General features: G+C 50.2%; 1 protein-coding gene, 1 long non-coding RNA gene and 1 pseudogene across 3 annotated transcripts in view; 1 reads left to right on the forward strand and 2 right to left on the reverse strand.

The window, feature by feature from the left end:
• LOC311531269 (killer cell lectin-like receptor subfamily F member 1) lies at positions 1–27,023 on the reverse strand. The gene is made up of 4 exons (XM_084648538.1): positions 26,921–27,023; positions 6,776–6,930; positions 5,565–5,677; positions 1–366 (listed from the first exon to the last, which is right to left on the reverse strand). Exons 2-4 carry the CDS (start codon positions 6,803–6,805, stop codon positions 207–209), a joined length of 303 nt encoding a protein of 100 aa, XP_084504664.1. The 5' UTR covers positions 6,806–6,930; positions 26,921–27,023; the 3' UTR covers positions 1–206.
• Positions 1–27,693, reverse strand: part of LOC311531267 (C-type lectin domain family 2 member D-like) — a 193,174-nt pseudogene that overhangs the window by 135,707 nt on the left and 29,774 nt on the right. The gene's annotated exons all lie outside the window — the stretch shown is intronic.
• Positions 6,938–26,258, forward strand: LOC311531285. Its single transcript, XR_014714179.1, has 4 exons — positions 6,938–7,050; positions 16,285–16,353; positions 16,578–16,661; positions 26,073–26,258. It is a non-coding gene; the product is annotated as an uncharacterized lncRNA (long non-coding RNA).

The raw sequence follows: 27,693 nt of genomic DNA on the forward strand, positions 1-27,693 counted from the left end.
CACCCCTCCCCCAATAGCCTTGAGACCCCCCCATGACCCTCTTCTGGGATGGGATCCACACAGTTACAACAGGGTGACATTTCAGATTGAAATAGCTAAAACTGTGAAATTTAAAAGACTTTTAAAAATCTCATGACCATGAAATTTACCAAACTGGATGGGTGAATTTGATAGGGCCGTACCCAGGAAACTAAACAGGGGGTACTTCACATTACAGCTACATAAATGTGGATCCTCAGTTGCACTGTTTCTATCACAGCCGCTTCTTTCTGGCAGATCCATTTGAGCTCTGCGGCACACGTCTCAGACAGAACCTGGCTGCCTTTTATCCACCCGCAGCTGTTCCCATCAGCAGAGCCTGAGAAGCTGCAGAGTGAGAGAGAGTCCGTGTCACTGTGGGTCTGTGTAACAAGGAAAGGCCCAGGGGTGAGTCTTTCCTCCCCCTCCCCGTAATGGGGAGCTTGGCTCTGGTGTTGTCCTTCATCTCTAACTTCCCTGCGGAGCATCAGTCGAGAAGATGTCCCAGGCTGTGAGATGACTTAGGGCAGTGGCTCTCAACCTTTCCAGACCACTGCACCCCTTTCAGGAGTCTGATTTGTCTTGCGTACCCCAAGTTTCTCCTGACTTAAAAATGACTTGCTTAGGGTATGTCTATACTACGGAATAAGGTCAAATTTTCAGAAGTCGGTTTTTTAGAAATTGGTTTTATGTATTCGAGTGTGTGTGTCCCCACAGAAAATGCTCTAAGTGCATTAAGTGCATTAACTCGGCGGAGCGCTTCCACAGTACCGAGGCTAGAGTCGACTTCCGGAGCGTTGCACTGCGGATAGCTATCCCACAGTTCCCGCAGTCTCCGCTGCCCATTGGAATTCTGGGTTGAGATCCCAATGCCTGATGGGGCTAAAACATTGTCGCGGGTGGTTCTGGGTACATATCGTCAGGTCCCCTTCCCTCCCTCCCTCCCTCCGTGAAAGCAAGGGCAGACAATCGTTTCGCGCCTTTTTTCCTGAGTTACCTGTGCAGATGCCGTACCACGGCAAGCATGGAGCCCACTCAGGTAACCGTCACCATATTTCTCCTGGGTGCTGGCAGACGCGGTACGGCATTGCTACACAGTAGCAGCAACCCATTGCCTTGTGGCAGCAGACGGTACAGTACGACTGGTAGCCGTCCTCGTCATGTCCGAGGTGCTCCTGGCCACGTCGGCTGGGAGCGCCTGGGCAGACATGGACGCAGGGACTAAATTTGGAGTGACTTGACCAGGTCATTCTCTTTAGTCCTGCAGTCAGTCCTATTGAACTGTCTTATGGTGAGCAGGCAGGCGATATGGATTGCTAGCAGTCCTATTGCATCATCTTCTGCCAGGTGGGCAAGAGAAGAGGATGGCTAGCAGTCCTACTGCACCATCTTCTGCTGAGCAGCCATGAGATGCGGATGGCATGCAGTCCTTCTGCACCGTCTGCTGCCAGCCAAAGATGTAAAAGATAGATGGAGTGGATCAAAACAAGAAAAAGACCAGATTTGTTTTGTACTCATTTGCCTCCTCCCCCGTCTAGGGGACTCATTCCTCTAGGTCACACTGCAGTCACTCACAGAGAAGGTGCAGCGACGTAAATCTAGCCATGTATCAATCAGAGGCCAGGCTAACCTCCTTGTTCCAATAAGAACAATAACTTAGGTGCACCATTTCTTATTGGAACCCTCCGTGAAGTCCTGCCTGAAATACTCCTTGCTGTAAAGCCATCCCCTTTGTTGATTTTAGCTCCCTGAAGCCAACTCTGTAAGCCATATTGTCAGTCACCCCTCCCTCCGTCAGAGCAACAGCAGACAATCGTTCCGCGCCTTTTTTCTGTGCGGACACCATACCAAGGCAAGCATGGAGGCCGCTCAGCTCACTTTGGCAATTAGGAGCACATTAAACACCACACGCATTATCCAGCAGTATATGCAGCACCAGAACCTGGCAAAGCGATACCGGGTGAGGAGGCGACGTCAGCGCGGTCATGTGAGTGATGAGGACATGGACACAGATTTCTCTGAAAGCATGGGCCCTGCCAATGCATGCATCATGGTGCTAATGGGGCAGGTTCATGCTTTGGAACGCCGATTCTGGGCTCGGGAAACAAGCACAGACTGGTGGGACCGCATAGTGTTGCAGGTCTGGGACGATTCCCAGTGGCTGCGAAACTTTCACATGCGTAAGGGCACTTTCATGGAACTTTGTGACTTGCTTTCCCCTGCCCTGAGGCGCATGAATACCAAGATGAGAGCAGCCCTCACAGTTGAGAAGCGAGTGGCGATAGCCCTGTGGAAGCTTGCAGCGCCAGACAGCTACCGGTCAGTTGGGAATCAATTTGGAGTGGGCAAATCTACTGTTGGGGCTGCTGTGATGCAAGTAGCCCACACAATCAAAGATCTGCTGATATCAAGGGTAGTGACCCTGGGAGAAGTGCAGGTCATAGTGGATGGCTTTGCTGCAATGGGATTCCCTAACTGTGGTGGGGCCATAGACGGAACCCATATCCCTATCTTGGCACAGGAGCACCAAGCCGGCGAGTACATAAACCGCAAGGGGTACTTTTCAATAGTGCTACAAGCTCTGGTGGATCACAAAGGACATTTCACCAACATCAGTGTGGGATGGCCGGGAAAGGTACATGACGCTCGCATCTTCAGGAACTCTGGTCTGTTTCAAAAGCTGCAGGAAGGGACTTTATTCCCAGACCAGAAAATAACTGTTGGGGATGTTGAAATGCCTATATGTATCCTTGGGGACCCAGCCTACCCCTTAATGCCATGGCTCATGAAGCTGTACACAGACAGCCTGGACAGTAGTCAGGAGCTGTTCAACTACAGGCTGAGCAAGTGCAGAATGGTGGTAGAATGTGCATTTGGACGTTTAAAGGCGCGCTGGCGCAGTTTACTGACTCGCTTAGACCTCAGCGAAACCAATATTCCCACTGTTATTACTGCTTGCTGTGTGTTCCATGATATCTGTGAGAGTAAGGGGGAGACGTTTATGGCGAGGTGGGAGGTTGAGGCAAATCGCCTGGCTTCTGGTTACGCGCAGCCAGACACCAGGGCGGTTAGAAGAGTACAGGAGGGCGCGGTATGCATCAGAGAAGCTTTGAAAACCAGTTTCATGACTGGCCAGGCTACGGTGTGAAAGTTCTGTTTGTTTCTCCTTGATGAAACCCCCCGCCCCTTGGTTCACTCTACTTCCCTGTAAGCTAACCACCCTCCCCTCCTCCCTTCGATCACCGCTTGCAGAGGCAATAAAGTCATTGTTGCTTCACATTCATGCATTCTTTATTCATTCATCACACAAATAGGGGGATGACTACCAAGCTAGCCCAGGAGGGGTGGTGGAGGAGGGAAGGAAAATGCCACACAGCACTTTAAAAGTTTACAACTTTAAAATTTATTGAAGGCCAGCCTTCTTTTTTTTGGGCAATCTTCTGTGGCGGAGTGGCTGGTTGGCCGGTGGCCCCCCCACCGCGTTCTTGGGCGTCTGGGTGTGGAGGCTATGGAACTTGGGGAGGAGGGAGGTTGGTTACACAGGGGCTATAGTGGCAGTCTGTGCTCCGGCTGCCTTTGCTGCAGCTCAACCATACACTGGAGCATACTGGTTTGGTCCTCCAACAGCCTCAGCATTGAATCCTGCCTCCTCTCATCACGCTGCCGCCACATTTGAGCTTCAGCCCTCTCTTCAGCCCGCCACTTACTCTCTTCAGCCCGCCACCTCTCCTCCCGGTCATTTTGTGCTTTCCTGCACTCTGACATTATTTGCCTCCATGCATTCGTCTGTGCTCTATCAGTGTGGGAGGACAGCATGAGCTCAGAGAACATTTCATCACGAGTGCATTTTTTTTTCTAAGCTTCACTAGCCTCTGGGAAGGAGAAGATCCTGTGATCATTGAAACACATGCAGCTGGTGGAGAAAAAAAAAGGGACAGCGGTATTTAAAAAGACACATTTTATAAAACAGTGGCTACACTCTTTCAGGGTAAACCTTGCTGTTAACATTACATACATAGCACATGTCCTTTCGTTACAAGGTCGCATTTTGCCTCCCCCCACCGCGTGGCTACCCTCTCAACCCTCCCCCCTCCCTGTGGCTAACAGCAGGGAACATTTCTGTTTTTAGCCACAGGCAAACAGCCCAGCAGGAATGGGCTCCTCTGAGTGTCCCCTGAAGAAAAGCACTCTATTTCAACCAGATGACCATGAATGATATCTCTCTCTCCTGAGGATAACACAGAGAGATAAAGAACGGATGTTGTCTGAACGCCAGCAAACATACACTGCAATGCTTTGTTGTACAATGATTCCCGAGTACGTGTTACTGGCCTGGAGTGGTAAAGTGTCCTACCATGAAGGGCGCAATAAGGCTGCCCTCCCCAGAAACCTTTTGCAAAGGCTTTGGGAGTACATCCAGGAGAACCGTGAATGCCAGGGCAAAGTAATCCTTTCACATGCTTGCTTTTAAACCATGTATAGTATTTTAAAAGGTACACTCACCGGAGGTCCCTTCTCCGCCTGCTGGGTCCAGGAGGCAGCCTTGGGTGGGTTCGGGGGGTACTGGCTCCAGGTCCAGGGTGAGAAACAGTTCCTGGCTGTCGGAAAACCGGTTTCTCCGCTTGCTTGCTGTGAGCTATCTACAACCTCATCATCATCATCATCTTCTTCGTCCCCAAAACCTGCTTCCGTATTGCCTCCATCTCCATTGAAAGAGTCAAACAACACGGCTGGGGTAGTGGTGGCTGAACCCCCTAAAGTGGCATGCAGCTCATCATAGAAGCGGCATGTTTGGGGCTCTGACCTGGAGCGGCCGTTCGCCTCTCTGGTTTTCTGGTAGGCTTGCCTCAGCTCCTTCAGTTTCACGTGGCACTGCTTCGGGCCTCTGTCCTTCATGCCCTGGGAGATTTTGACAAAGGTTTTGGCATTTCGAAAACTGGAACGGAGTTCTGATAGCACGGATTCCTCTCCCCAAACAGCGATCAGATCCCGTACCTCCTGTTCGGTCTATGCTGGAGCTCTTTTGCGATTCTGGGACTCCATCATGGTCACCTCTGCTGATGAGCTCTGCATGGTCACCTGCAGCTTGCCACGCTGGCCAAACAGGAAATGAGATTCAAAAGTTCGCGGTTCTTTTCCTGTCTACCTGGCCAGTGCATCTGAGTTGAGAGTGCTGTCCAGAGCAATCACAATGGAGCACTCTGGGATAGCTCCCGGAGGCCAATACCGTCGAATTGTGTCCACAGTACCCCAAATTCGAGCCGGCAAGGCCAATTTAAGCACTAATCCACTTGTCAGGGGTGGAGTAAGGAAATCGATTTTAAGAGCCCTTTAAGTCGAAATAAAGGGCTTCATCGTGTGGACGGGTGCAGGTTTACAGCGATTTAATGCTGCTAAATTCGACCTGAAGTCCTAGTGTAGACCAGGGCTAAGACTTTTCAGTGGAGACCAGGCCTCAAACAGACGTTGGACATTTAACATGAGCAAGTTATACAATGGGAGCTTTTCCCAAACATCTCAAAGAGTAAACGTCAAGCAGCACTCACCGCACTGGATCTAATGGGGAACCGTCCACCCAGGTCCATTTCCCCCCTGGGGGTGTCACTTTAAGGCCAATCCAGATGTAGTTTGCATCTTGTACAACATCTTGTATGAAATCCTGTGATGTGCAAAGCAGAGGGGGTGGGGATGAGTATCCTGTAACATGCTAGAATTCCCTTAGTGATCCCTGTCACGGAGTGTGGGGGAGTCCAGGCCCTGCATCCCTCTTCTTGGGATTCACTGAGACTCTCAGCCAGCCAGTAAAACAGAAGGTTTATTGGACAACAGGAACACAGTCCAAAACAGAGCTTGTGGGTACAACCAGGACCCCTCAGTCAAGTCCTTCTGGGGGAGCAGGGAGCTTAGACCCCAGCCCTGGGGTTCCCTGTGTTCCTCCACCCAGCCCCAAACTGAAAACTAAACCCTCCTAGCAGCTATCTTCTGCAGCCTGTCTTCACATTCCTGGGCAGAGGTGTTACCTCCCCCTCACACTCCTGGCTCCGGTTACAGGCTCTCAGGTCTCCCATTCCCAGGGCACATTCCCAGGTCAACACTTCACCCCTCCCTGCTGCGTCACATCCTCACAATCCCATAAATTGCCTGCTCTCTCCTTCAGTAGCTCCGCCCATAATGCCAGCAGGAGATCCCACCAGCCCCTGAGTTAGTTCACCCTCTCCCCTGGGTGGGCAGGGTCCCAGTGCAGGTAAACGTGGCTCTCTCTATGCAGACATGGTAACATCAGCACCGGTCCTTGGTGGCACAGGGTGAGCTGGCCCTTTAAGGGAGTCCTGGGTTGAGCCTCACCTGTGACTAGGTGTCCCTGGACTCAGAGGCAAAGGTGATGGAAGCAGGTGACCAGGAGCCAGACCTGGTGGGGCTACAAGGGCAGCCAGTCTGGGCAGGGAGAGATTTGATGGGGTAGGAGGTTTGTGTGAGTAGCTCTATGCAGAAGGGCTCTGCTGAGCTCTCAGACAGAGAGCCTGGGAGTGAAACGCCTACAGGAGCCAGCTGGGCAGAATGGGGTGGGAAAGCTGTGGGGTTCTTGTTCTGAACTGTATGTTAATAAGCCAGACCCCTAGAAGGGGAGAAAACACCCCAGTGTGGAGTTTGATTTGCAGGGGGGGTGGTGGTGGTAGAGTCAGGCTACACTGGGATTGTAACTAGTGACATACGTCTTTCTCCAGCTGGATTTGGATGAGCCTGTATTTTATGTTACCATCTCCTCCCGGTTCTGGATCACGAGCATGCGAGAGCTCTTCCCCGAGCAGTCGTCACGGCTCCCAGTCCAGTCTTTACGCTCCTTAGACAGCCAGTAGCACTTGTCCCCATGCAGCAGCCAGTCCCTGGGGCAGAGTTTGCACCCGGATCCCTCTGGAGGGAGAGATGGGAACCGAGGTGTCATTAATTCTGAACCTTCAAACTACAGCTGGATGAAAACTCTTGTTCAAAGTTGTTTTTTAATGGAAAATGCCATTTTGAGCTAAATGAAAGGTTTTATTTTGATTGCCATTTTTCATTTTTTGATGGGGGAGTGGACTTTGAATGGAAATACTGGTTTTGAGGGTGGGAGGGAGGATTTCATTCAGTTTTGGAGGGGAAATAAACATTTACTCTTAACAGTTCCCTCCATTTGAAAAGTGGCGGAGGACTTTCACTTTTCTACTTCCTTCAAAGGACATCAGACTGTCATTTCTTTTCACGTTTTTCATGTCCTAGGCTTACACTCTATCAGCTCTAGTTCTAGACATTGCTGAAGTTTCCCCTACAGTTGTGTAAAAAGCAGGGCTGTCAATTAATCGCCGTTAACTCACGTGATTAACTGAAAAAATTAACTGTGATTAAAAAAATTAATCGTGATTAATCACACTGTTAAACAATAGAATACCAATTGAAATTGATTAAATATTTTTGGATGTTTTTCTACATTTGCAAATATATTGATTGCTATTACAACACAGAACACAAAGGGCACAGTGCTCACTTTACATGATTATTTTTGATTACAAATATTTGCACTGTAAAAATGATAAAAGAAATAGTATTTTTCAATTCACCTCATACAAGTCCTGTAGTGCAATCTCTTTATCGTGAAAGTGTAACTTACAGATGTGGATTTTTTTCTTACATAACTGCACTCAAAAACCAAACAACGTAAAACTTTAGAGCCTACAAGTCCACTCAGTCCTACTTCTTGTTCAGCCAATCGCTAAGGCAAACAAGTTTTGTTTACCTTGACAGGAGATACTGCTGCCCCCTTCTTATTTACAATGTCACCTGAAAGTGAGAACAGGCATTCGCATGGCACTTTTGTAGCTGGCATTGCAAGGTATTTATGTGCCAGATATGCTAAACATTCATCTGCCCCTTCATGCTTCGGCCACCATTCCAGAGGACATGCTTCCATGCTGATAATGCTCGTTAAAAAAAATAAATGCGTTAATTAAATTTGTGACTGAACTCCTTGGGGGAGAATTGTAGGTCTCCTGTTCTGTTTTACCCACATTCTGCCCTATATTTCATGCTATAGCAGTCTCGGATGATGATCCAACACATTTTCATTTTAAGAACACTTTCACAGCAGATTTGACAAAATGCAAAGGAGGTACCAGTGTGAGCTTTCTAAAGATAGATTCAGCACTCAACCCAAGGTTTAAGAATCTGAAGTGCCTTCCAAAATGTGATCGGGATGGGGTGTGGAGCATGCTGTCAGATGTCTTCAAAGAGCAACACTCTGATACGGAAACTACAGAACCCAAACCACCAAAAAAGAAAATCAACCCTCTGCTGGTGGCACCTGACTCAGATGATGAAAATGAACATGCCTCGGTCCGCTCTGCCATGGATCGTTATTGAGCAGAACCCATCATCAGCATGGACGCATGGCCTCCGGAATGGTGGTTTAAGCATGGAGGGACATATGAATCTTTAGCGCATCTGGCACATAAATATCTTGTGATGCCGGCTACAACAGTGCCATGCGAACGTCTGTTCCCACTTTCAGGTCATATTGTAAATAAGAAGTGGGCAACATTATCTCCTGCAAATTGTAACCAAACTTGTTTGTCTGAGCGATTGGCTGAAGTAGGACTGAGTGGACTTGTAGGCTTGAAAGTTTTACATTGTTTTATTTTTGAATGCAGTTATTTTTTGTACATAATGCTACATTTGTAAGTTCAACTTTCATGATAAAGAGATTGCACTCTAGTACTTGTATTAGGTGAATTGAAATATTCTCTTTCTTTTGTTTTTTACAGTACAAATATTTATAACCAAAAATATGAAGTGAGCACCGTACACTTTGTATTCTGTTGTAATTGAAATCAATATATTTGAAAATGTAGAAACCATCCAAAATATTTAAATAAATGATATTCTCTTATTGTTTAACAGTGCGATTAAGCTCGATTATTTTTTTTAATCGCTTGCCAGCCCTAGTAAAAAGCCTTCAGGCTCAATGTATTAGTGAGGGCTTTTCTCAGGGTCAGCACTCAAACAGCCGGGCATGCTGTAGGTCAGGAAAGCAAGGTGCTGGGAGGCCAGAGAGGAGAGAATTCACTCCAAGTCTTTACACGGAGTTGCTCTCTTACGAATGATCTGCTCTAACTCAGTCACAAGTTCTGGGCTCGATGTAGGAATCACTGGCTGGGAGAAATCTCTGGCTTGGTGCATTCCAATGTAATTCCTTGAGGTTTGACGGTGTGAGCTTATAAAAGCTGAACAGGGACAGACCCAGGCTGTTTCCCAATGGGAAACCTCAAGGGAAACTCAGTGTTGAAACAAATAAGATGGATGACACCCCCGACTAAGGCAGAACTGAACCCAGAGACTCAACCTGGCCGCTGGGGACGCTGTACCTCTGCTGGTGTCAGGATTCAGCTGGGAGTTAAAAGCAAGGTCCCATTATGGTCATTACAAATCCTATGGCTCTTCTTTAATGGGGGAGATCTGAGTCGGTTCAAATGACAGTTCGGGGGACTACAATTTGCCTCCCTCAAATGCCCTGTGAAATTCCAATAGGTGAGTGGATTCTGCTTCAACCATTCCCCTAAGACATCGTCTGCCCGTGTTGTGTGCTGCTGAACAGTTGTGGAGTTTCACTCCAGAGGTGGCTGCATGTCTGTAGTGGGGGGAAAGGATTCCCATAAGTACAACGTGGTTGGTAAAGACCTTTGGGATCCAACCTCTAGAGCAGTTGTATTCTTTATTACACTATTGGAGGATGGTGTGGATTTCACTCTCAGCAAATTTGCGGATGATACTAAACTGGGAGGAGTGGTAGATACGCTGGAGGGCAGGGATAGGATACAGAAGGACCTAGACAAATTGGAGGATTGGGCCAAAAGAAATCTGATGAGGTTCAATAAGGATAAGTGCAGGGTCCTGCACTTAGGACGGAAGAACCCAATGCACAGCTACAGACTAGGGACCGAATGGCTAGGCAGCAGTTCTGCAGAAAAGGACCTAGGGGTGACAGTGGACGAGAAGCTGGATATGAGTCAGCAGTGTGCCCTTGTTGCCAAGAAGGCCAATGGCATTTTGGGATGTATAAGTAGGGGCTTGGCGAGCAGATCGAGGGACGTGATCGTTCCCCTCTATTTGACATTGCTGAGGCCTCATCTGGAGTACTGTGTCCAGTTTTGGGCCCCACACTACAAGAAGGATGTGGATAAATTGGAGAGAGTCCAGCGAAGGGCAACAAAAATGATTAGGGGATTGGAACACATGAGTTATGAGGAGAGGCTGAGGGAGCTGGGATTGTTTAGCCTGCAGAAGAGAAGAATGAGGGGGGATTTGATAGCTGCTTTCAACTACCTGAAAGGGGGTTTCAAAGAGGATGGCTCTAGACTGTTCTCAATGGTAGCAGATGACAGAACGAGGAGTAATGGTCTCAAGTTGCAGTGGGGGAGGTTTAGATTGGATATTAGGAAAATCTTTTTCACTAAGAGGGTGGTGAAACACTGGAATGCGTTACCTAGGGAGGTGGTAGAATCTCCTTCCTTAGAGGTTTTTAAGGTCAGGCTTGACAAAGCCCTGGCTGGGATGATTTAACTGGGAATTGGTCCTGCTTCGAGCAGGGGGTTGGACTAGATGACCTTCTGGGGTCCCTTCCAACCCTGATATTCTAGGATTCTATGATTCTATTGTCATGATTGTCTGTGCTCCAGCAATGGGAATTCCTCTTCCCACTAGAGGTCACTGCTGCTCCTCTGCACAAGCGGCTGAGAATTACTTATTGTGCTTCGCCTGCACACTCCCTGGGGAAAGGATTGTCTTTCTGTGATGTGTTTTTTATGGCATCTGGCACAATGGGGCCTCCATCCCTGAGGCAGGACTGCAGTGGAAAGAAATAGGGTAGAGCTGAGAGGTTTCTGTCCTGGATCGGGTTAGAGGTTGGTCTAGGGATGCTGCGCACAGATAGTAAGACAATCTCTGCCACAAAGAGCTCCCAGCCTGAACATCTGATGTGAAACGGGTGGAGAGAAAGAGGAGGACGGCAACAAGGAAAGAGAGAGACCAGCTGGGTAATTCCTGTTCCTGGACTAACTTCCACTGGTGGAAGATACAAACTCGGAGCTCCACAGAGCTCTTCTTCAGGGCTGGGGGAGGACATCAGAGGAAACCCGAAGCAGAGCTCTGTGGAGCTCCAGAGTTTGTACCTTTCACCACCAGAAGTTGGTCCAAGAAAAGCTATCAGCTCCCCGCCTTGTCTCTCTCACATTCTGGGACCAGCCCGGCCACAACACCGCTGCCCCCGAGAAAGGAGAGGAACCCGGCCATCGGGGTACAGACAAAGGCAGCCACAGCCTGGGTCTTGCACCCACCACCTGGGAGAGATGAAGTGAAAGAAGACAGGGGCGCTGGGGGTGACAGCGCATCACAACGACACCCAGAGCATTCAAGCAGATTTAAAGGTGTCTCCCCCCGCCCCCCCACCTCAACTTTAACATCACCCTGGCGGCGGAACATTGTTCTCCCGCTGGAGTTACGAGCCGAGCGAGTGGCCAATGCAGGGTTAGACACCGCCTGCCCTTCACCCGGAGAGCTCCCCGGCCACACGGCCTGTTCGCGGCTCCTGCTCACAGCCCCCGAGGGGCTGAGCTTCTCTCGTGAAGGCTCCTGCAAAGACCCCAGCTACCCTGTCCCCCAGGAGCCTGCCCGCCCCCCCAGCTGCCGTGACACCCCCCCCCCCCCAGCCACGAGCATGGGACCCCAGAGGTTGGAGGGACCGGGGCAGGAGGCCAAGCGATGCGTGCCGCGCTCTGGGCCAGGCTCCTCGGGAAGGGAGAAGTGACGTCTGCACACGGGGTTGATTTGTCCCCCGAAGGGAGGATTTGCCAGAGAACAGGAGCCCTTTCTGAAAGGCAGGACGTCTCGCCGACTTGGGAGCAATTCTGGGTGTTTTACTGGGTTTTCTGGCACGTCTAAAAGCTACTGTTCATTTCCTGGAAACCCCCCCGCCCCCAATCTCCCCTTAACCCAACACCTCACTTTGGGGGAAACGAAAATATTCAAGCTCAATTTGTGGCCGAAGAATGGACACACAATTCAACAGCGGCTGCTGTACAAATCGTACGTCATTCACAGACGTTGAGACACCCTGCAGCCTGCCTGTGGGGGCTGTAACAATAATCACAGGGCTGCGATGACACTGGGATCTTCAGAATAACCCCCCGTCTCCACCCTAACCCCAGTCCCTCCATTGCAGAGCGGGGGGGTGGGAGTCAGGTTCCCAGGGCACTGCTCTGGAGGAAGATCACAGCTTACCTCCTCCAGGGACTCCATGGTTGCAGCATCCTTTGCAAGGCAGGTCCCTGCTCCATCTCCCCCTCTCTGCGCATTAGCTGAGCGGGAAGCCGCAACTCCCCCCTTCACACACATCATGTCTTCCCCCATTGCTCGTGCAAGGGAAAGCGCCCGAAAAAGCCAGCCGCGAGGAGAATGAAACTACACAACACGGGGGAGATCATACGCCTTATTAGCATATTGCTTCTGATTGGACAAGGGGCGGGAGCCCCGGAGGGGGAGGCGGGTCCACTTGCTCTGGCCCAGGGCCCCAGGAAACCCTCGTCCGCCTCTGCTCCTCTCGCTATTGGCCTAGTTTTACCAGGGGCTGCCTGAAAGCACTGGTGACCTCAGTGCAAACCAACATTCCAGACAGTGACGTCTTCATCTTGCTCTATGGAGTGTACACCGACATGTACATTTCCAGCTGATTTCTTTTATAATTATATGGTAACAAGGAGAGAGTCAGCAATTTTTCCATAATAGTGGCTGTGTGACACTTTTGTATTTTTATGTCTGGCTTTGTAAGCGAATGGTTTTTAAGTGAAGTGTAACTTGGGGTCTGTAAATCAGACTCCTGAAAGGGGTACAGCAGTATGGAAAAGTTGAGAGCCACTGCAATCCTTGGGCGAGCAGGGGCAGAGACTGGTGGGACGGGGGGAGAAGGGGCAAAGAAGGGCCTCTCTGCCCCGGGCACAGACTGGGGGAGGGTTGGAACTGTGACAGAGTGGGAATTTTTTGTACTATTTTGTATGAATACTATGTGCCTCAGTTTCCCCAATGTGCTGCATGGTTAAGTAGGTGGTGGGCAAAGGTTGTTTATCCTTTGTAGAGACCCAGAGATACAGACGTGGCCGACACCTAGATGCCTGGGCCCTGGGGCCCCATGCCCACGGAGACGCCCAGAAGACAATGGCCACTCCAATTGCCCAGACATTTGGCACCCAGCAACTAATGACCATGGATGGCCCACTCTCTGCAGGAAGCCAGTGGGATGGGATCAGCTGGAGAACAAAGGGCTGAGGAGGAAGGCCAGGGGACAAGGTTTGCCCAGGAACAAAAAGAAAGGGCTGAAGAGGGGCCACGTTGGGGGTTGTTCAGTGTGGGGCCGCTGGTATCGGGGACGCTCTCCTGAACTGGGACAACAAAGGGGTCAAAGGGCTCTCGGTTGACGCGGATGGACCATGCCGGAACTCTCAGTTCTAACCAAGGACTCTCTATACTGTGTTCCAGACAGCTAATAAACCCTCCTGCTTTTACAACAGTGGCTGAGAGCCACATCAGTTTAAGGAAGTTGGGGGTACATTGCTCCCTTTGGGGGTACAAGTCTCCCTGATGTAAGGCGACTGTTGTCCACTTACTAAAACTCAGTGGGGGTGTTTGGGTTAGCTAGCTCCCAGTACCAAAAGGAAGGGGAAGGGTCAATGGGAAATCAGGACCCTGAGACTGCCAGTCCCCAGGAACAATGGGGAGAGGCCAATGTGCCAGGTCAGCCTGATTGACAGGGTGGGCAGGTTACTCAGGGAGTCAGGAGGCCAGGGGGGTCCCATCCTCTGTGTGAGCCAGAACTGCCTGGGTCAGAGAGAGAGGGGCCGAGCTAAGGAGAAAGCAGAGGTCCAAGCTGAGCTGGGGAACAGGGTCGTGCCAGCCAGGGGGGCCAGAAAAGCAGCCCAGGGAGCACGTCAGTGCTGGGAACGGAGCCAAGAAGCAGCCAGCCACAAACCCAAGGGAACAAAGTTTCCCTGGAAAATTGTGGAATGTAACTATCACTTGCCATTCATTCTCAACTCTGCCACACGCCTCTCTCCAGAATGGGGCCTCGGAGAGACAGCCCCATAGACATCTGGGGGCAGGGAGAGACCCAGGGGTGCAGGGAAAATGGGGGTAGGATGGAAGGAGCTGGAGAAAAGTAGAGATACATGGGGGGGTGTTATGTGTTGGGACAGGGACTGACCAAGTCTCAGTACATGCTGGGGGGGGTGCTGGGGTGCCATTTCAGATGGGGGGCAACTTTAACAGGTACTATTTAGGCATCTGAAAAATCTAGGGGTTTTTTTTGCAGATAACTTGGAAATTAGCTGACAGGAGCACTGTATCTAATTCCTATGTAACTGTAACCCTTCTGCACGTCAGAGTTAGCAGGAACAAGGGCCAGGTTGAGTATCTAGGGGTTTCAATAATGCAATTCAAAACCAGCTCAAGCCCCCACCCAGAGACCTGGGAGAATTACAAACCACCCCCGGGTGCCTCCAAGAGGCAATACTTCCCCTCTCGCAAGCACAGAGTCTGAATGTAGCAAAAGCCTTTTAATAAAGGAGGGAAACAATGCGGCATTATGCTGAGGAAACACCACCCACGGGATTCATAACACAACCCATGAGCAAAAGACCCACCCCCAAGTAAATCTGGCAGGGTCCTTTTCCCCTCAGGGTCTTGAGCCGGTGAGAAACGTGCAACCCACGCCGGGCTCGCTGGGGGAGCTCCGGGACACTGGGGGGCAGGGGCTGGAACCCCCCCCTCCAGAGCCCCCCCCCGCCAGAACCCCGACTCATGGGCTGGGCATCGCCGTTTGGCGACCGCTCCCCCTAAGGGGCCCCCTCCCCCTCTTCGAGCTGGGGGGGGCCTCTGTCTCCCCTCTCCCCTCCCCTTCCCCCTCTCCGGGCTGGGGGGGTGGTGGGCCCTCTGTCCCTCGCCTCTAATTCCCAGGTTTCTGATGCTTGAGTTTTGCTGATGCCCACGTTCTGGAAGGGAAGGAGCTGTCCCTGCCCGGCAAGCCGGACCTCTGCCTGCATGAAGTCTCTGCTGTTTAACTGATTTCAGATTCCTGCCCCTGGATGGAGCTGAATTCACACTGCTGCGGGGTGGCGGGGGGGGGGACAGTCTCTCGGAGCCCCACAAGTCTTGTCCATCCCAGCGGCCTTTCAACCCTCTGGCTCTCTTTCTGTGCATGCGCAGTGTAGTCCAGGAGTCCTCAAACTGGGGGTCATGAGGTTATTATGTGGGGGTCATGAGCTGTCAGCCTCCACCCCCAAACCCTGCTTCATCCCCAGCCATTATAACAGTGTTAAATATATTAAAGTGGTTTTTAATTTATAACGGGGGGTTGCACTCAGAGGCTTGCTGTGTGGAAGGGGTCACCAGGACAAAAGTTTGAGAACCACTGAAATGGTTCATTTTTTTTTTCAGAAAAATTGGGTGTTTGATTCAAGGCAACCTTTTGTGGAAAGTGTCGGCTTTAATAGAAAACATTCACTGTCTTCTTGGAAAATTCAAAAACCAAAAATTGTTCTGTTTTCAATCATTCTGGACTAATTTTTTCTGATTCTGGTAGAAGATTTTGGCGGGGTTGGCCATTTTTGTCAGAAGTTTTTTTTGTTCTAGCCCTCCTGGATGGGGAGAAAAGCTTGAAAAGGTGACCCCTAAAGGCTCCACCACCAGGAAATCAAGAACAGAACCCAAAGTTGTTTTCAAAATCTCATCTTGTTTCAGCCAATCTGATGGTTTTGGGGGGCTCTGACTTGTGATTTTTGGTCACTGGGGGTTGGCCACATGGGCTAGAACCAGCTTGGTCAGGATCCAGATGTTAACCCCAGTGTAGAGGGCCCTGGCAGTGGCCCATACCCAGCAGCTGTGGGGTACAGGAGAGAGATTTGATGTGTTCCCTGAGGTTCAAATTAGCAAGAGAAGTGGCCGGGGAGATGCATTATAAACTGAGGGATCAGTGACATTCAGGACGAGGCAACTTTGAAAATACTCAGCAGTGTTACAGTTACTTTGCTCTGACGCTCTCAGCCCTGGTGGAGCAGAGCCCCCGGCCCTTCCCTGAACACACCCACAGATACCCCTGCAATGGGGGTCCAGAGCTAGGAGAGGGGGCAGGGGGACTCCTGGACACCAACTCCTCACCGCACTCTCCTCTCCCTGTTCTCTCTCTCTCTCCAGATCCAGCCAGCCGGAGCGGGGTGGAAGCTCCTCCTGCCCCACAGGGACCCCTTGCTGCAGCTGTCGTGAGTAAGTGTTGGGGAGCGAACCCCTCTCCCAGGCCGGGATCTTGGTGTCTGGGGTTGGGGAATTTGCTGGGGGGTGTCTCTGTTCTGCGCTCTCACAGCCCCGCTTTCCTCTCTCTGTTAAATCTCCTGGGGTGGGATCCACCTTCCACCCCTCCGCTGAACTGCTTGTGCCCCTCTCCTCTCTCTGCCAGGCCCCTGCCTTCGCTGGGAGCTCTCGCTGGGGAGGGGCTGCTGCTGCTGACTCTGCTCTGAGCTCTGCCTGAGGCTGGGGGAGATGCACTCGGCCCCTGGAGGGGTCAGGAACTGAAGGTAGAGAGCATCTTGCAGGGGTTCCTGTTTCAAACCGATCGCTGCACCCAGGGCCTGTTGCACTGGGAGAGCCATCGAGGGCCTGATTCTGGGAGCTGCCTCCTCTGAGAATCGGCCCAGAGACGCCTGGGAACTAGTTCATGGTTTGAGATTGTCTAGCTCGGCATTTGTCCAACTGGGAGTCCTGACCCAAAAGGGGGTTGCAAGGCTATGGTTGGGGGAGGGGGGAGTCAAGAGATCACAAAAATATTCTCAGGGGAGGGGGGCAGGAGGGGAAGAGGGCTACAACAGCTGCCCCTCTCCAGCTGCCCAGCTCTGAGGGCAGTGCCCCGCCCGTAGCAGCCCAGAAGTAAGGGTGGCAATACCATGTGTATGTTTCTATGAGTCCGTACAGTAACTTGCTATGACTGTTTGGGTGTTGGGGGTTGTCATAGCCTTTCAAAGTGGGGCCAGCAAAACCAAAAGTTTGAGAAGCCCGGGTCTAGCTTATTCTGATACCTGTTGCTCCCAGCCTTCCCCCAGCTGGTTTTATAGAGCTGGTGAGGCTCTTCCTCCCCATCTAGTGTCCGATGATAGTAAAGCAAGAGGGAAAAAAGTGATCTAGGCAACTACAGACCCATTCATCTAAGCAAAAAGAAAAGGAGGACTTGTGGCACCTTAGAGACTAACCAATTTAGTTGAGCATAAGCTTTCGTGAGCTACAGCTCACTTCATCAGATGCATTCAGTGGAAAATACAGTGAGGAGATTTATATACACACAGAACGTGAAAAAATGGGTGTTATCATACACACTCACTTCAGATGAGCTATTACCAGCAGGAGAGTGGAGGAGGGGAAAGAAAACCGTTTGTAGTGATAATCAAGGTGGGCCATTTCACTCTCACAAATCTTGGGAGACAGGCCAGTCCTTGACTACAGACAGCCCCCCAACCTGAAGCAAATACTCACCAGCAACCACACACCACACAACAGAACCACAAACCCAGGAACCTATCCTTGCAACAAAGCCTGTTGCCAACTGTGTCCACATATCTATTCAGGGGATACCATCATAGGGCCTAATCACATCAGCCACACTGTCAGAGGCTCGTTCACCTGCACATCTACCAATGTGATATATACCATCATGTGCCAGCAATGTCCCCTGCCATGTACATTGGCGAAACCGGACAGTCTCTACGTGAAAGAATAAATGGACACAAATCAGATGTCAAGAATTATAACGTTCATAAACAAGTCGGAGAACACTTCAATCTCTCTGGTCACTCGATCTCTGACCTAAAAGTTGCTATATTACAAGAAAAAGACTTCAAAAACAGACTCCAACGAGAGACTGCTGAATTGGAGTTAATTTGCAAACTGGATACAATTAATTTAGGCTTGAATAAAGACTGGGAATGGATGAGTCATTACACAAAGTAAAACTATTTCCCCATGTTTATTCCCCCACCCCCACCCCCCACTGTTCCTCAGATGTTCTTGTTAACTGCTGGAAATGGCCCACCTCGATTATCACTACAAAATGTTTTCTCACCCCGCCCCTCCTGCTGGTAATAGCTCATCTGAAGTGAGTGTGTATGATAACACCCATTGTTTCACGTTCTGTGCGTATATAAATCTCCTCACTGTATTTTCCACTGAATGCATCCAATGAAGTTAAGTGAAGTGCATCCAACTATACTCTTAGCCCAGCAGAAGAATCTGTCCTATCTCGGGGCCTCTCCTTCTGCCCCTGCACTTATTCCCTTCACCTGGGGATAGGTTCAGTTCAGCTACTACCCCTTTCATGGCCATCTCACCCTGGGACAGCCTGAAACTGGAAACCTGTGCTCGAACAGGAACTGTTTGCAAGGAAAGGTGCTGAAGACACAATGGAAGAGGAAATCCTTTGGACTGGATTGAAATTATTCCAAAGGAAAGTGAATGAGAGAAAATGTCCAGCGTTACCCTCCTAGCGAAAGAAAACAATTAAGGTCAGAAAGGACCATTCTGTCCATCTTCTTTGTAACACAGGCCCTAGAACGTCACCGAGCACTTCCTCCAGAAAACCTACGACATGGGACTGAGGCAGAGCACGTCTTCTGGAAAGACATCTCCATGCATTAGAGCCAGCTGGTCAGAAACAATCTTTCTTCTGCAGTGACGTGAAGTTAAAGGACATGGAGACGAAGAAAACCTCGACTTGGGTTGTTGCTGGAGCTGAAGCAGAGAGGCCAGTGTTAGGGGGCTTATTCCTTCACTCACTTACTTCCCTGGTCCTTCTCGCATGAACAGAGAGCAACAATACCCGAAGTCCAAAGGTGCAAACAATTTGATGTTTATTGGGGTGAACTTCCAGCAAGCATGATTCCAGTTTCCTTCCTTAGTATCCTCCTTCCCAGCTCTGACACCACAAAGCCTTACACCTGTGTCCCTGTTCCCATTCCTGCCCTTAGCCAAACATGATTCCAACTTCCTTACTCCCATTCCCTGTTCCCATTTCCCCCTTTAGCAAAACATGATTCCAATTTTCTTACCCCCATTCCCATCTCCCCCTTTAGCAAAACATGATTCCAATTTTCTTACCCCCATTCCCTGTTCCCATCTCACACACCCACATGCCCACCCCCACCCACACCCTAGTCACTTCCTCATTGACTACAGATTATATAGTAAAACTTGAGTTCTGCGTAGCTATACCTTAACCAATCATTTTCCTGAAATTTAACTAACCAATCCTAACATATTGTAACATGATTATGTAACCAATTATATCCCACCACCTCAATTAGTTTACACCCAGCAAAATTAATTATACAGCAGACAGGAACAATCACAGAACCAGACAGAGATTATACAGACAAACAACAGCAAAGTGGGAACTATAATGACAAAACAATGCAGAAGTGAGGATTTCACATCCCAGCTATTGATAAGTGAGTTCTTGCCAGACAGGATGCTATCAAACTAAGTTTCCTTTTACATTTTCTAGGCACTTCCCTTTCTCTGGAGGTGATAGGAATACAATCCTGTCCTGATAGTGCCTAACAGCTCAATAGCACCTTATTTCAATGTGACTAGTTTGGAATGTGAGGATGTGACCGTTCGCTTCCCAGCTTATGGCTGCCTCTGCTGCTTAGCCAAAGGCCTTAGCCTAAGAACAGGGCCTCAGACTGTCACAGTAAGAGAAGGCCCTTACACCAGCAGACAGTGATTTTGATTCTTTCTTTTATACCTCTATCACTAGCCAAGTGATAAGAATACACCTAAATTCTTAGAGTATAGGCCTTTACAGACAGGCCTGAATATCTATATCCTAACAAACACGGCTAGGGCCCAGGACTGATTATCAGCAGATCTGCCGTTTTCTATTCCTGGCTTTTTGACCATGAGCGAATCTCTTTGCTTCTCTGTGCCTCAGTTTCCATGACTATAAAATAAAGCTAATCAAGGTTCTATATTTTTCTCTCCTCTTTTTCAAGGCGGGACACTTAGATACATTTGGGGCCTGTCTACGCTACCGGTCTAGTATTTGTAAGCTGATGACCCCCACATGTTGTTCAGAAGCTATGGATGACACAAGCTCCTAAGGTTGTTCTGTGCTAAGCCCCTATGGCACAGCTGGGCGGGCGGCCTTTTCTCACTGTGCTGTGTGGAGCAGGTTCTAGGCACTAGGGATATGAAGAGGCTCTCAAGGACTAATTCTTGAAAATCAATATCAATGAACTGCAACCCAAATAAAAAATCACTGCTGCTAACATTGGTGGGTGATAAAATAGTAGCAGAGTGGTAACTAATGATGAGGACAGGGCAGTGACACAGAGAAATCGGATCCCTTGATAAGCTGGACCCATTCAAAAAATCAAGTTTGAAAATAACCAAAGGAAGGGTCCTATAGCTAGCAAGAAAGCATGCAGGCCACACCTACAGAGTGGGGAAGTGTATCCAGGAAAGCACTGACTGTGAAGAGGATTTCGGGGCCATGCTGGGCAAGCCATTCAACATGAGCACCCAGGGTGATGCTGTGGTGAACGGGTCTAAAGCCATCATTAGATGTATGAAAAGAGGAGTGAGGTGTATAGGGAGGTGACACACCATGAGGAAGACTGATCATGGAATACTGCATCCAGTTTTGGTGTCCACCTTTGAAAAAAGATTTTGAAATATTGGAGATGGGGCAGCAAAAAGCAATGAAACATTTTGAGGGCTGAAGAAAAATGACTGCGAATGAGCTATTGGAAGAGCTCATCCTGTTTAGATGATAAAAAAGATCGGGAGGTGATGTCATTGAAGTGTTGAAGTGACTTCATGGAGAGAAAATATCGGGTATTAAAGGGCTCATTAATCTAGCAGAGAAAAGCATAACAAGACCCAGTGGCTGGAAACTCAAAAGAGACCAATTCGTATTTGAAAGAGGGCACACATATTCAACCATGAGGATGAATCACCAAAGGAACAAACTAGAAAGGGAAGTGGTGGGAATTCCCCACCTCTTGATGACTTCTAATGAAGACTAAATGCCTTTCTGGAACGTGTGTAGTCAAATATAATTGTATAAGTAGGGGCATAGCGAGCAGATCGAGGGACGTGATCGTCCCCCTCTATTCGACATTGGTGAGGCCTCATCTGGAGTACTGTGTCCAGTTTTGGGCCCCACACTACAAGAAGGATGTGGATAAATTGGAGAGAGTCCAGTGAAGGGCAACAAAAATGATTAAGGGTCTGGAACACATGACTTATGAGGAGAGGCTGAGGGAACTGGGATTGTTTAGTCTGCAGAAGAGAAGAATGAGGGGGGATTTGATAGCTGCTTTCAACTACCTGAGAGGTGGTTCCAGAGAGGATGGTTCTAGATTATTCTCAGTGGTAGAAGAGGACAGGACAAAGGAGTAATGGTCTCAAGTTGCAGTGGGGGAGGTTTAGATTGGATATTAGGAAAAACTTTTTCACTAGGAGGGTGGTGAAACTCTGGAATGCGTTACCTAGGGAGGTGGTAGAATCGCCTTCCTTAGAAGTTTTTAAGGTCAGGCTTGACAAAGCCCTGGCTGGGATGATTTAATTGGGTATTGGTCCTGCTTTGAGCAGGGGGTTGGACTAGATGACCTCCGAGGTCCCTTCCAACCCTGATATTCTATGATTCTCTGATTCTATGAAAAACTAGGTCCTATGCTCTACAGAAAGCATGTGATATGCAGGGGGTCGGATGACATGCTCTAATTGTGTCTTCTGTCCATAAAGTCTACTAATTTATGAAAAACTGAGCGTAGCATGGGGAGAAGCCTCTTATGTTTTACTGTGTTTGGCTTGAGCCCACAATGAACGCTCATTGAGAGGGGTGATCCAGGGGAAGCAGCTCAAACATCCAATGTAGCTGGACAGGGACAGGACATCAGCACTGCAGGGGAGGGGTAGGTGTGGCAGTGACATCACAAGGGCCTTTGGCAGGACCTCAGCCTATTGGACAAAGGTGGTGGGGAGGCGATGACCTCACAGAGAAATCTTGACATCAGCCAGGCAGGACAGGGGTGCAGGACAGGGGCAACCTTGGAGATCCCTGTGGCTTTGCTTCAGCACGTCTCCTTCTCGAGGTCTCTCCTGGAGGACTGAGAGAGCATTGACTTTCACATTCGTGAGCGCAAGGAGGACCCTCTTCGGAGTTTTCTCCTTTTCTTTTAGTGGTTTTGCTTGAAAACAGACGTCCCTGTATAGAAGGTAAGAGCCTCGGAGAGGTTTGGAACCTGTTCAGTCTGATCCATGAGGTGCCGGCTGATTTTTAAGAATGGAAAACACTAGATTGTGGGGGCAGCATTTTATTTCCGACCTAGGACTTTGTCCCTTAGAATTACTGGGGACATTGGGGTTTCTCCTTTTTGTTTTCCCTTTCCTGTCTCTTCCTCCTTTCTCGTCTTCTCTTGCATCTTTGTCCTTTTCCCCTGCTTTCCTTTCACCACCAGGACCTGTCTGTGTGTCTGGAGTTGGGGACGGAGGGGGGACGGGGGAGGTTGCACTCCAACTCTCATTGTGGGAGGCCCTCCCAAAGACATGTGGCTGGAATGGTGCTCTAAGAGTGACTCCCTCCGGTGGTGACCCGGGACATCTGGTGAGAACTCTCAGCTTTCTGCTTCTCAGAGTCTCAATGCTGATTGGGGGAGCTTGGGGCTATTGTGCGGGAGGAGGCTCAGGTCCTTGTTACCCTCTTTTCAGACCAAGGAAATAGGCCATAACCAAATATGTATTTGATTGCTCTTGCCGCTTTTCTCATTCATTGTCTTTGAGTAATTCATGATTCTCTCTCTAATGGGCTAGTTCTTCTAAAATACTTACTAAATAATTAGGTTTTAATCAAGCCAAATGCAACCCCATACCTCCAGTAACAAAGGAGTCAGGCAGCACCCTACAGAATTGGGGACAATCTGCTGGAAAGCAGTGACCCTGAAAAGGGTTTTGGGGCCATAGTGGATGAGCTGCTCAACATGAGCTGTCAATGTGAAACTGTGTTAAAAAAGGTTATAGCCATTCTTGGCTGGATAGAGTAGTGCGGATGGAAAGGAAAGTGAAAGAGCATTGGTGAGACTGATGTTGGAATGTTGAATCCAGTTCTTGTGTCCACATTTTGAATATTAAGTTAAAACAATTGGAGAGGGTGCAGAAAAGATTCATAACTGAGTGATGGGGATGATGCCCTACAATGAGACATTGAAAAAGCTCAATCTGTTTAGTATATACAAGAGAAGAATGAGAAGTGAGTTGCTTGACTTCATGGAGAAAAAAATGTTGAGTATAAAAGGGCTCTTTTATGTCACAGAGAAAGGCATGACAAGACCCCATGGATGGAAGCAGAAATCAGAAAAAGTATAATGACAATAAAACACAGATTTGTAAGAGGGTGGTTCATTATTGGTACAAAGAACCAAGAGAAATGATGGTTTCTCCATTTCTTCGAATGAAGACTAGCTGCCTTTCTGGAAAATGTTTGAGTAAAAGAAAAGCCCAGCTCTTCTGACATACAGGAGGCCTTAGGATATGCAGGGGATCAGATTAAATGCTCTAACGGTTCCTTCTGGCCATAAAGTCGACTAACTTGTGAAACCTAATTGCAGCCTGGGGAAGAACCTCTGTGTTCTACTGTGTAGTCGGTGTCACCTCACAAGGAAGAGTCATTGAGTGGGGTGATGCAGGGGAAGCAGCTCAAACATCCAATGTAGCTGGACAGGGGCAGGACATCAGCACTGCAGGGGAGGGGTGGGTGTGGCAGTGACATCACAAGGGCCTTTGACAGGACCTCAGCCTATTGGACAAAGGTGGTGGGGAGGCGATGACCTCACAGAGATCTTGACATCAGCCAGGCAGGACAGGGGTGCAGGACAGGGGCAACCTCGAAGATCCCTGTGGCTTTGCTTCAGCACGTCTCCTTCTCGAGGTCTCTCCTGGAGGACTGAGAGAGCATTCACTTGCACGTACGTGAGCGCAAGGAGGACCCTCTTCGGAGTTTTCTCCTTTTCTTTTAGTGGTTTTGCTCGAAAACAGACGTCCCTGTATAGAAGGTAAGAGCCTTGGAGAGCTTTGGAACCTGTTCAGTCTGATCCATCACGTGCTGGCTGATTTTTAGGAAAGGAAAACATTAGATTGTGGGGGCAGTATTTTATTTCCGACCTAGGACTTTGTCCCTTAGAATTACTGGGGACATTGGGGTTTCTCCTTTTTGTTTTCCCTTTTCCTCTGTCCCTCCTACCTTTCTCTTCTTGCTTCCTTTGTCCTATTCCTCTGCTCTCGTCCCACCACCAGGAGCTCTGTGGGTGGATCGGGGGCCGGGGGTGGGGGGTTGTGGGAGGCCCTCACAGAGAGGTGAGATTGGACTAGTGCTCCGAGAGTGATCCCCTCGGTGGTGACCAGGGCCATTCTTTGGGCTATTTGATGAGAACCCTTAGCCTCCCACCCCTCAAAGTCCCAACCTTGATTGGCTGAGGAGGGGGCTATTGACAGGAAGGAAACTCTGGTCTTTGTTGTTCTCTTTTATGACCAAGCAAATAAGTCACAACCAGTTATATGTGTGACCAATGTTGACGCTGCTCTCCATTCATTGTCTCGGAGCAGTTCATGGTCCTCTCGAACATTCCAATTCTTCTGAAATAATTGCTGAATAATTACTAGGAACAATTGTTGGTCTGTAGCTCATTTGAGAGGAACTTTGCTACTGACTGGCGGCATCAGCCAAGACAAGTCACTGCTCCTTTCTCAGCCTTCGTTTCTCATTCTGTCAAGTACAAATAACAATCCTCTCCCACCTACCTCGCCACGGGTGGATACTGGGGATCCACTGAAGAGTGTCACTCGGAGCAGTGCAGACTAAGGGGTGTCCTATCACACTGAGCCATAGCAGATTATGACCTAATATTCAATCTCATTTGTATTTTATTGTTTTGAAATTGTGAAGAACAGCAACTACTTAGCTCAGACTGAAGCATCTCATCTAATTTTCTAGAGCATAGTGTCTCCCCTTTGTGTACAATGAGACAGTTTAATGCGCTGTGATGGACAGGAGATGCTCTTGTTTTGCAAACAAATATTTTTGCAAAGAATTTTCATCCTACTTGTTACGATTTCAAGAAACAAAGTGGTTTCGTCTGAATGGATTTTCTGAGAGAAAACGGTTTCCATGCAAATGTTCACACCTTATTTCCTGGGCTTTATCCCTGCCTCCAGGGGGGGTTGTTGTCTGTTAGAACAGGAGTCAGGACTGTTGTCTTCTCTTTCTGGCTCCGTCACCGCTTTGCTGTGTGACACCTTGGGTAGGTCCAATGGGAACAGGGTCAATTCTCTAACTCCAGGCAGCAGGGAGCCTGGGTGAGATAAGGGATGTTAAGGCCGTCTGCGAAGGAGAAAGGGATGTTTCCAGGTGCTGAATGTCAAGAACTCTGAACTTTGCTGAAATGGCTAGTCTAGAGAAACAAGAATTAGTTAGGGCCAAACTTTAACCATTGTCTTTTTTAAAGCCCATTCAGGGATGTGAGTCCCAGAGAGCCATAGAGAGGAGGAGCAACTTGCTCAAAGTCCCACATATCAATAGGCAGCCATGGAAGCAGGAGTGACCCTCCCTCTCAAAGGCAGGGGGACCAGCCATTAGGGCTTGGTTGCAATTGCCAGCTGTGGGAGGGAGTGTGCGGCAGTGGTTAGTGAAGGGGTCCATCCATGGCTCTGACACCCAGTGTGACCGTGAGCTGGTAGCTGAGGCCCGTTTGCCTAGAGTAGGGTTGGGGTCCCATCGCTCCAGCCCAGCGGGGTTGGGAGGCTCCAGGAAGGTGTGTAAAGTGCTGGGATGTCAGGATCCTGGAGGCGCTGTCATCTCAGCACGAGGGCAGTGCTCTGCACCCCCCTGCTGCTGGCTGAGTTTCTCCGTCCCTTGGCAATAAGACAGACTCTTGTTTTCACAGCCAGTCGATCGCCCTCGTGTCATCACCCTGCCTGCTGGCTGGGCAGGGTAACTCCTGAGGTCACCACCCTCTCCAGCCTGCCTTGGGCTTGGAGAGTGAGGAGGAGGGCGAGGGACGTCTGCTGACCCTGAACATCCGCCATCCATCATACCATCACTGAGAGCAAGTGAGTGGCATTCGGGTTCCTCGGTGTCTTCCCCTGTCTGTCTGGGGAGAGGAGAAACAGGGGGAGAGACTATCTCCAAAGGGGGATTTCATTTGCAAACAGCCCCCAAGAGCCCCTCACTCTTAGGCCAGGCAGGAGCTTCTCCAGAGCCGTCTCCAGTGTGTTTGGAAAGGTTCCAGCAATGGGGCTCCCAGCCCTTCCCTTGTGGAACACTGTTCCCCAGGCTGACAGTCTCTGAGCTGGGCCAGACCCTGTGAGCTGCTGAGCCTGGAAATCAATGGGGAACAAGGAGGGCCCTGGTCTTCCTGTGCTTAGGGTCTTTGTGACTTTGATGTGGAGAATGGTTTCGCAGGAGAAGTCCGGGCTCCTGGGTTCTGTTCCTTCTCTAGCCTGGGCGGGAGAGTGGCCTGGGACGACAGGAGGGGGCTGCTTGTCCAGAGTAACCGATGGTCTTTGGGACTGACCCTATTGCTGGAAAAGGATGAGACTTCCTGGCTATTGCAGCAGCAGGGATTACGAGGGGGAACACTGGGAGCAGATCATGCAATGAACTCCTGCCCGTGTGTGTAGATGGCACTCCCTGCACTCCTGTGGGGGCAGAGGGGGCGGCTGTGGTTGGAGCAGGGAGGAGGAGGGACGGAAAAGGGCCAGGAGTGAAAGGCTGCCTTGAGCCCAGACTCACCCCTGCTCCCCGCTCGGTTCCAGGATGGCCAGACTCCTGCGGATGTTGCGGAGGAAGGCTCTGCAGGTGGCCCCAGAGCCTGAGGGAAGCAGCTGCCGTCTTCCCGAGGGGCAGAGCAAGCCCTGCGTCCCCGCTGGCGGGGAAGCAGCTCCCGTCCAGGCCAGACAGCGGAAGTGCCCGGCCTTCTGGAAAAGGACCCCGGCTCCCGGCGCAGGCGCCGAGCTGGGAGAGGCCCCGACCAGGTCCCAGTGGAGCTGGCCCAGGCTGCGGTTTGGCAGACAGGACCCAGCCCAGGAGGGGCGCCGGGCAGGGTGGCTCTGGGGCTTGTTGTGTGGGCAGCAGCGGCCCCAGGAGCCCAGCCCTCCTTCCCATCAGGAGGCCTCGCCCTGCCCGGTCTCTGAGGCCCTTCCAGCCCCCGCCGACCAGGAGGGGGAAGATCCCTGTCCCAGCACCGGCAGCTCAGCCTGGGACAGCGGCAGCACCTGGGCCTCTGGCAGCAGCCAGGCCGACGGGCGCCACTGCTTTGTTCCAGGTGAGGAGCCAGGCTGGGCTCCGGGGGGGCTGAGGACGGGATGTGAACACCCTGGGCCCAGACGCTCTCGCAGGGATACGGGGGGGGGTCCCCAGCCCAGGTGTCTGGCCTGAGCCCCGCGAACCCCACGGACAGCAGCAGCCGTCACACAGCTGCCCCTTCCGCACGGGGACCTGGGGGTGGGGGCGTGAAGAGCTGCTGCCAGTTGGTCCTTGCTGCTCCGGGCGGGGGGAACAGGCAC

The sequence above is a fragment of the Lepidochelys olivacea genome (assembly GCF_965140295.1).
Source record: "Lepidochelys olivacea isolate rLepOli2 genome assembly, chromosome: 14".
NCBI classification, from domain to species: domain Eukaryota; kingdom Metazoa; phylum Chordata; order Testudines; family Cheloniidae; genus Lepidochelys; species Lepidochelys olivacea.

Excerpts from the sequence above, each read along its gene's own strand:
- LOC311531269 (XM_084648538.1), bottom strand. The coding sequence starts at position 6,805 with ATGCTCGTGATCCAGAACCGGGAGGAGATG. Across the intron at positions 5,678-6,775 it reads TCCAGAACCGGGAGGAGATG|GATTTCATACAAGATGTTGT; the intron begins GTAACATAAAAT and ends TGCACATCACAG. Across the intron at positions 367-5,564 it reads TCCCCATTAGATCCAGTGCG|CTTCTCAGGCTCTGCTGATG; the intron begins GTGAGTGCTGCT and ends CTCACTCTGCAG.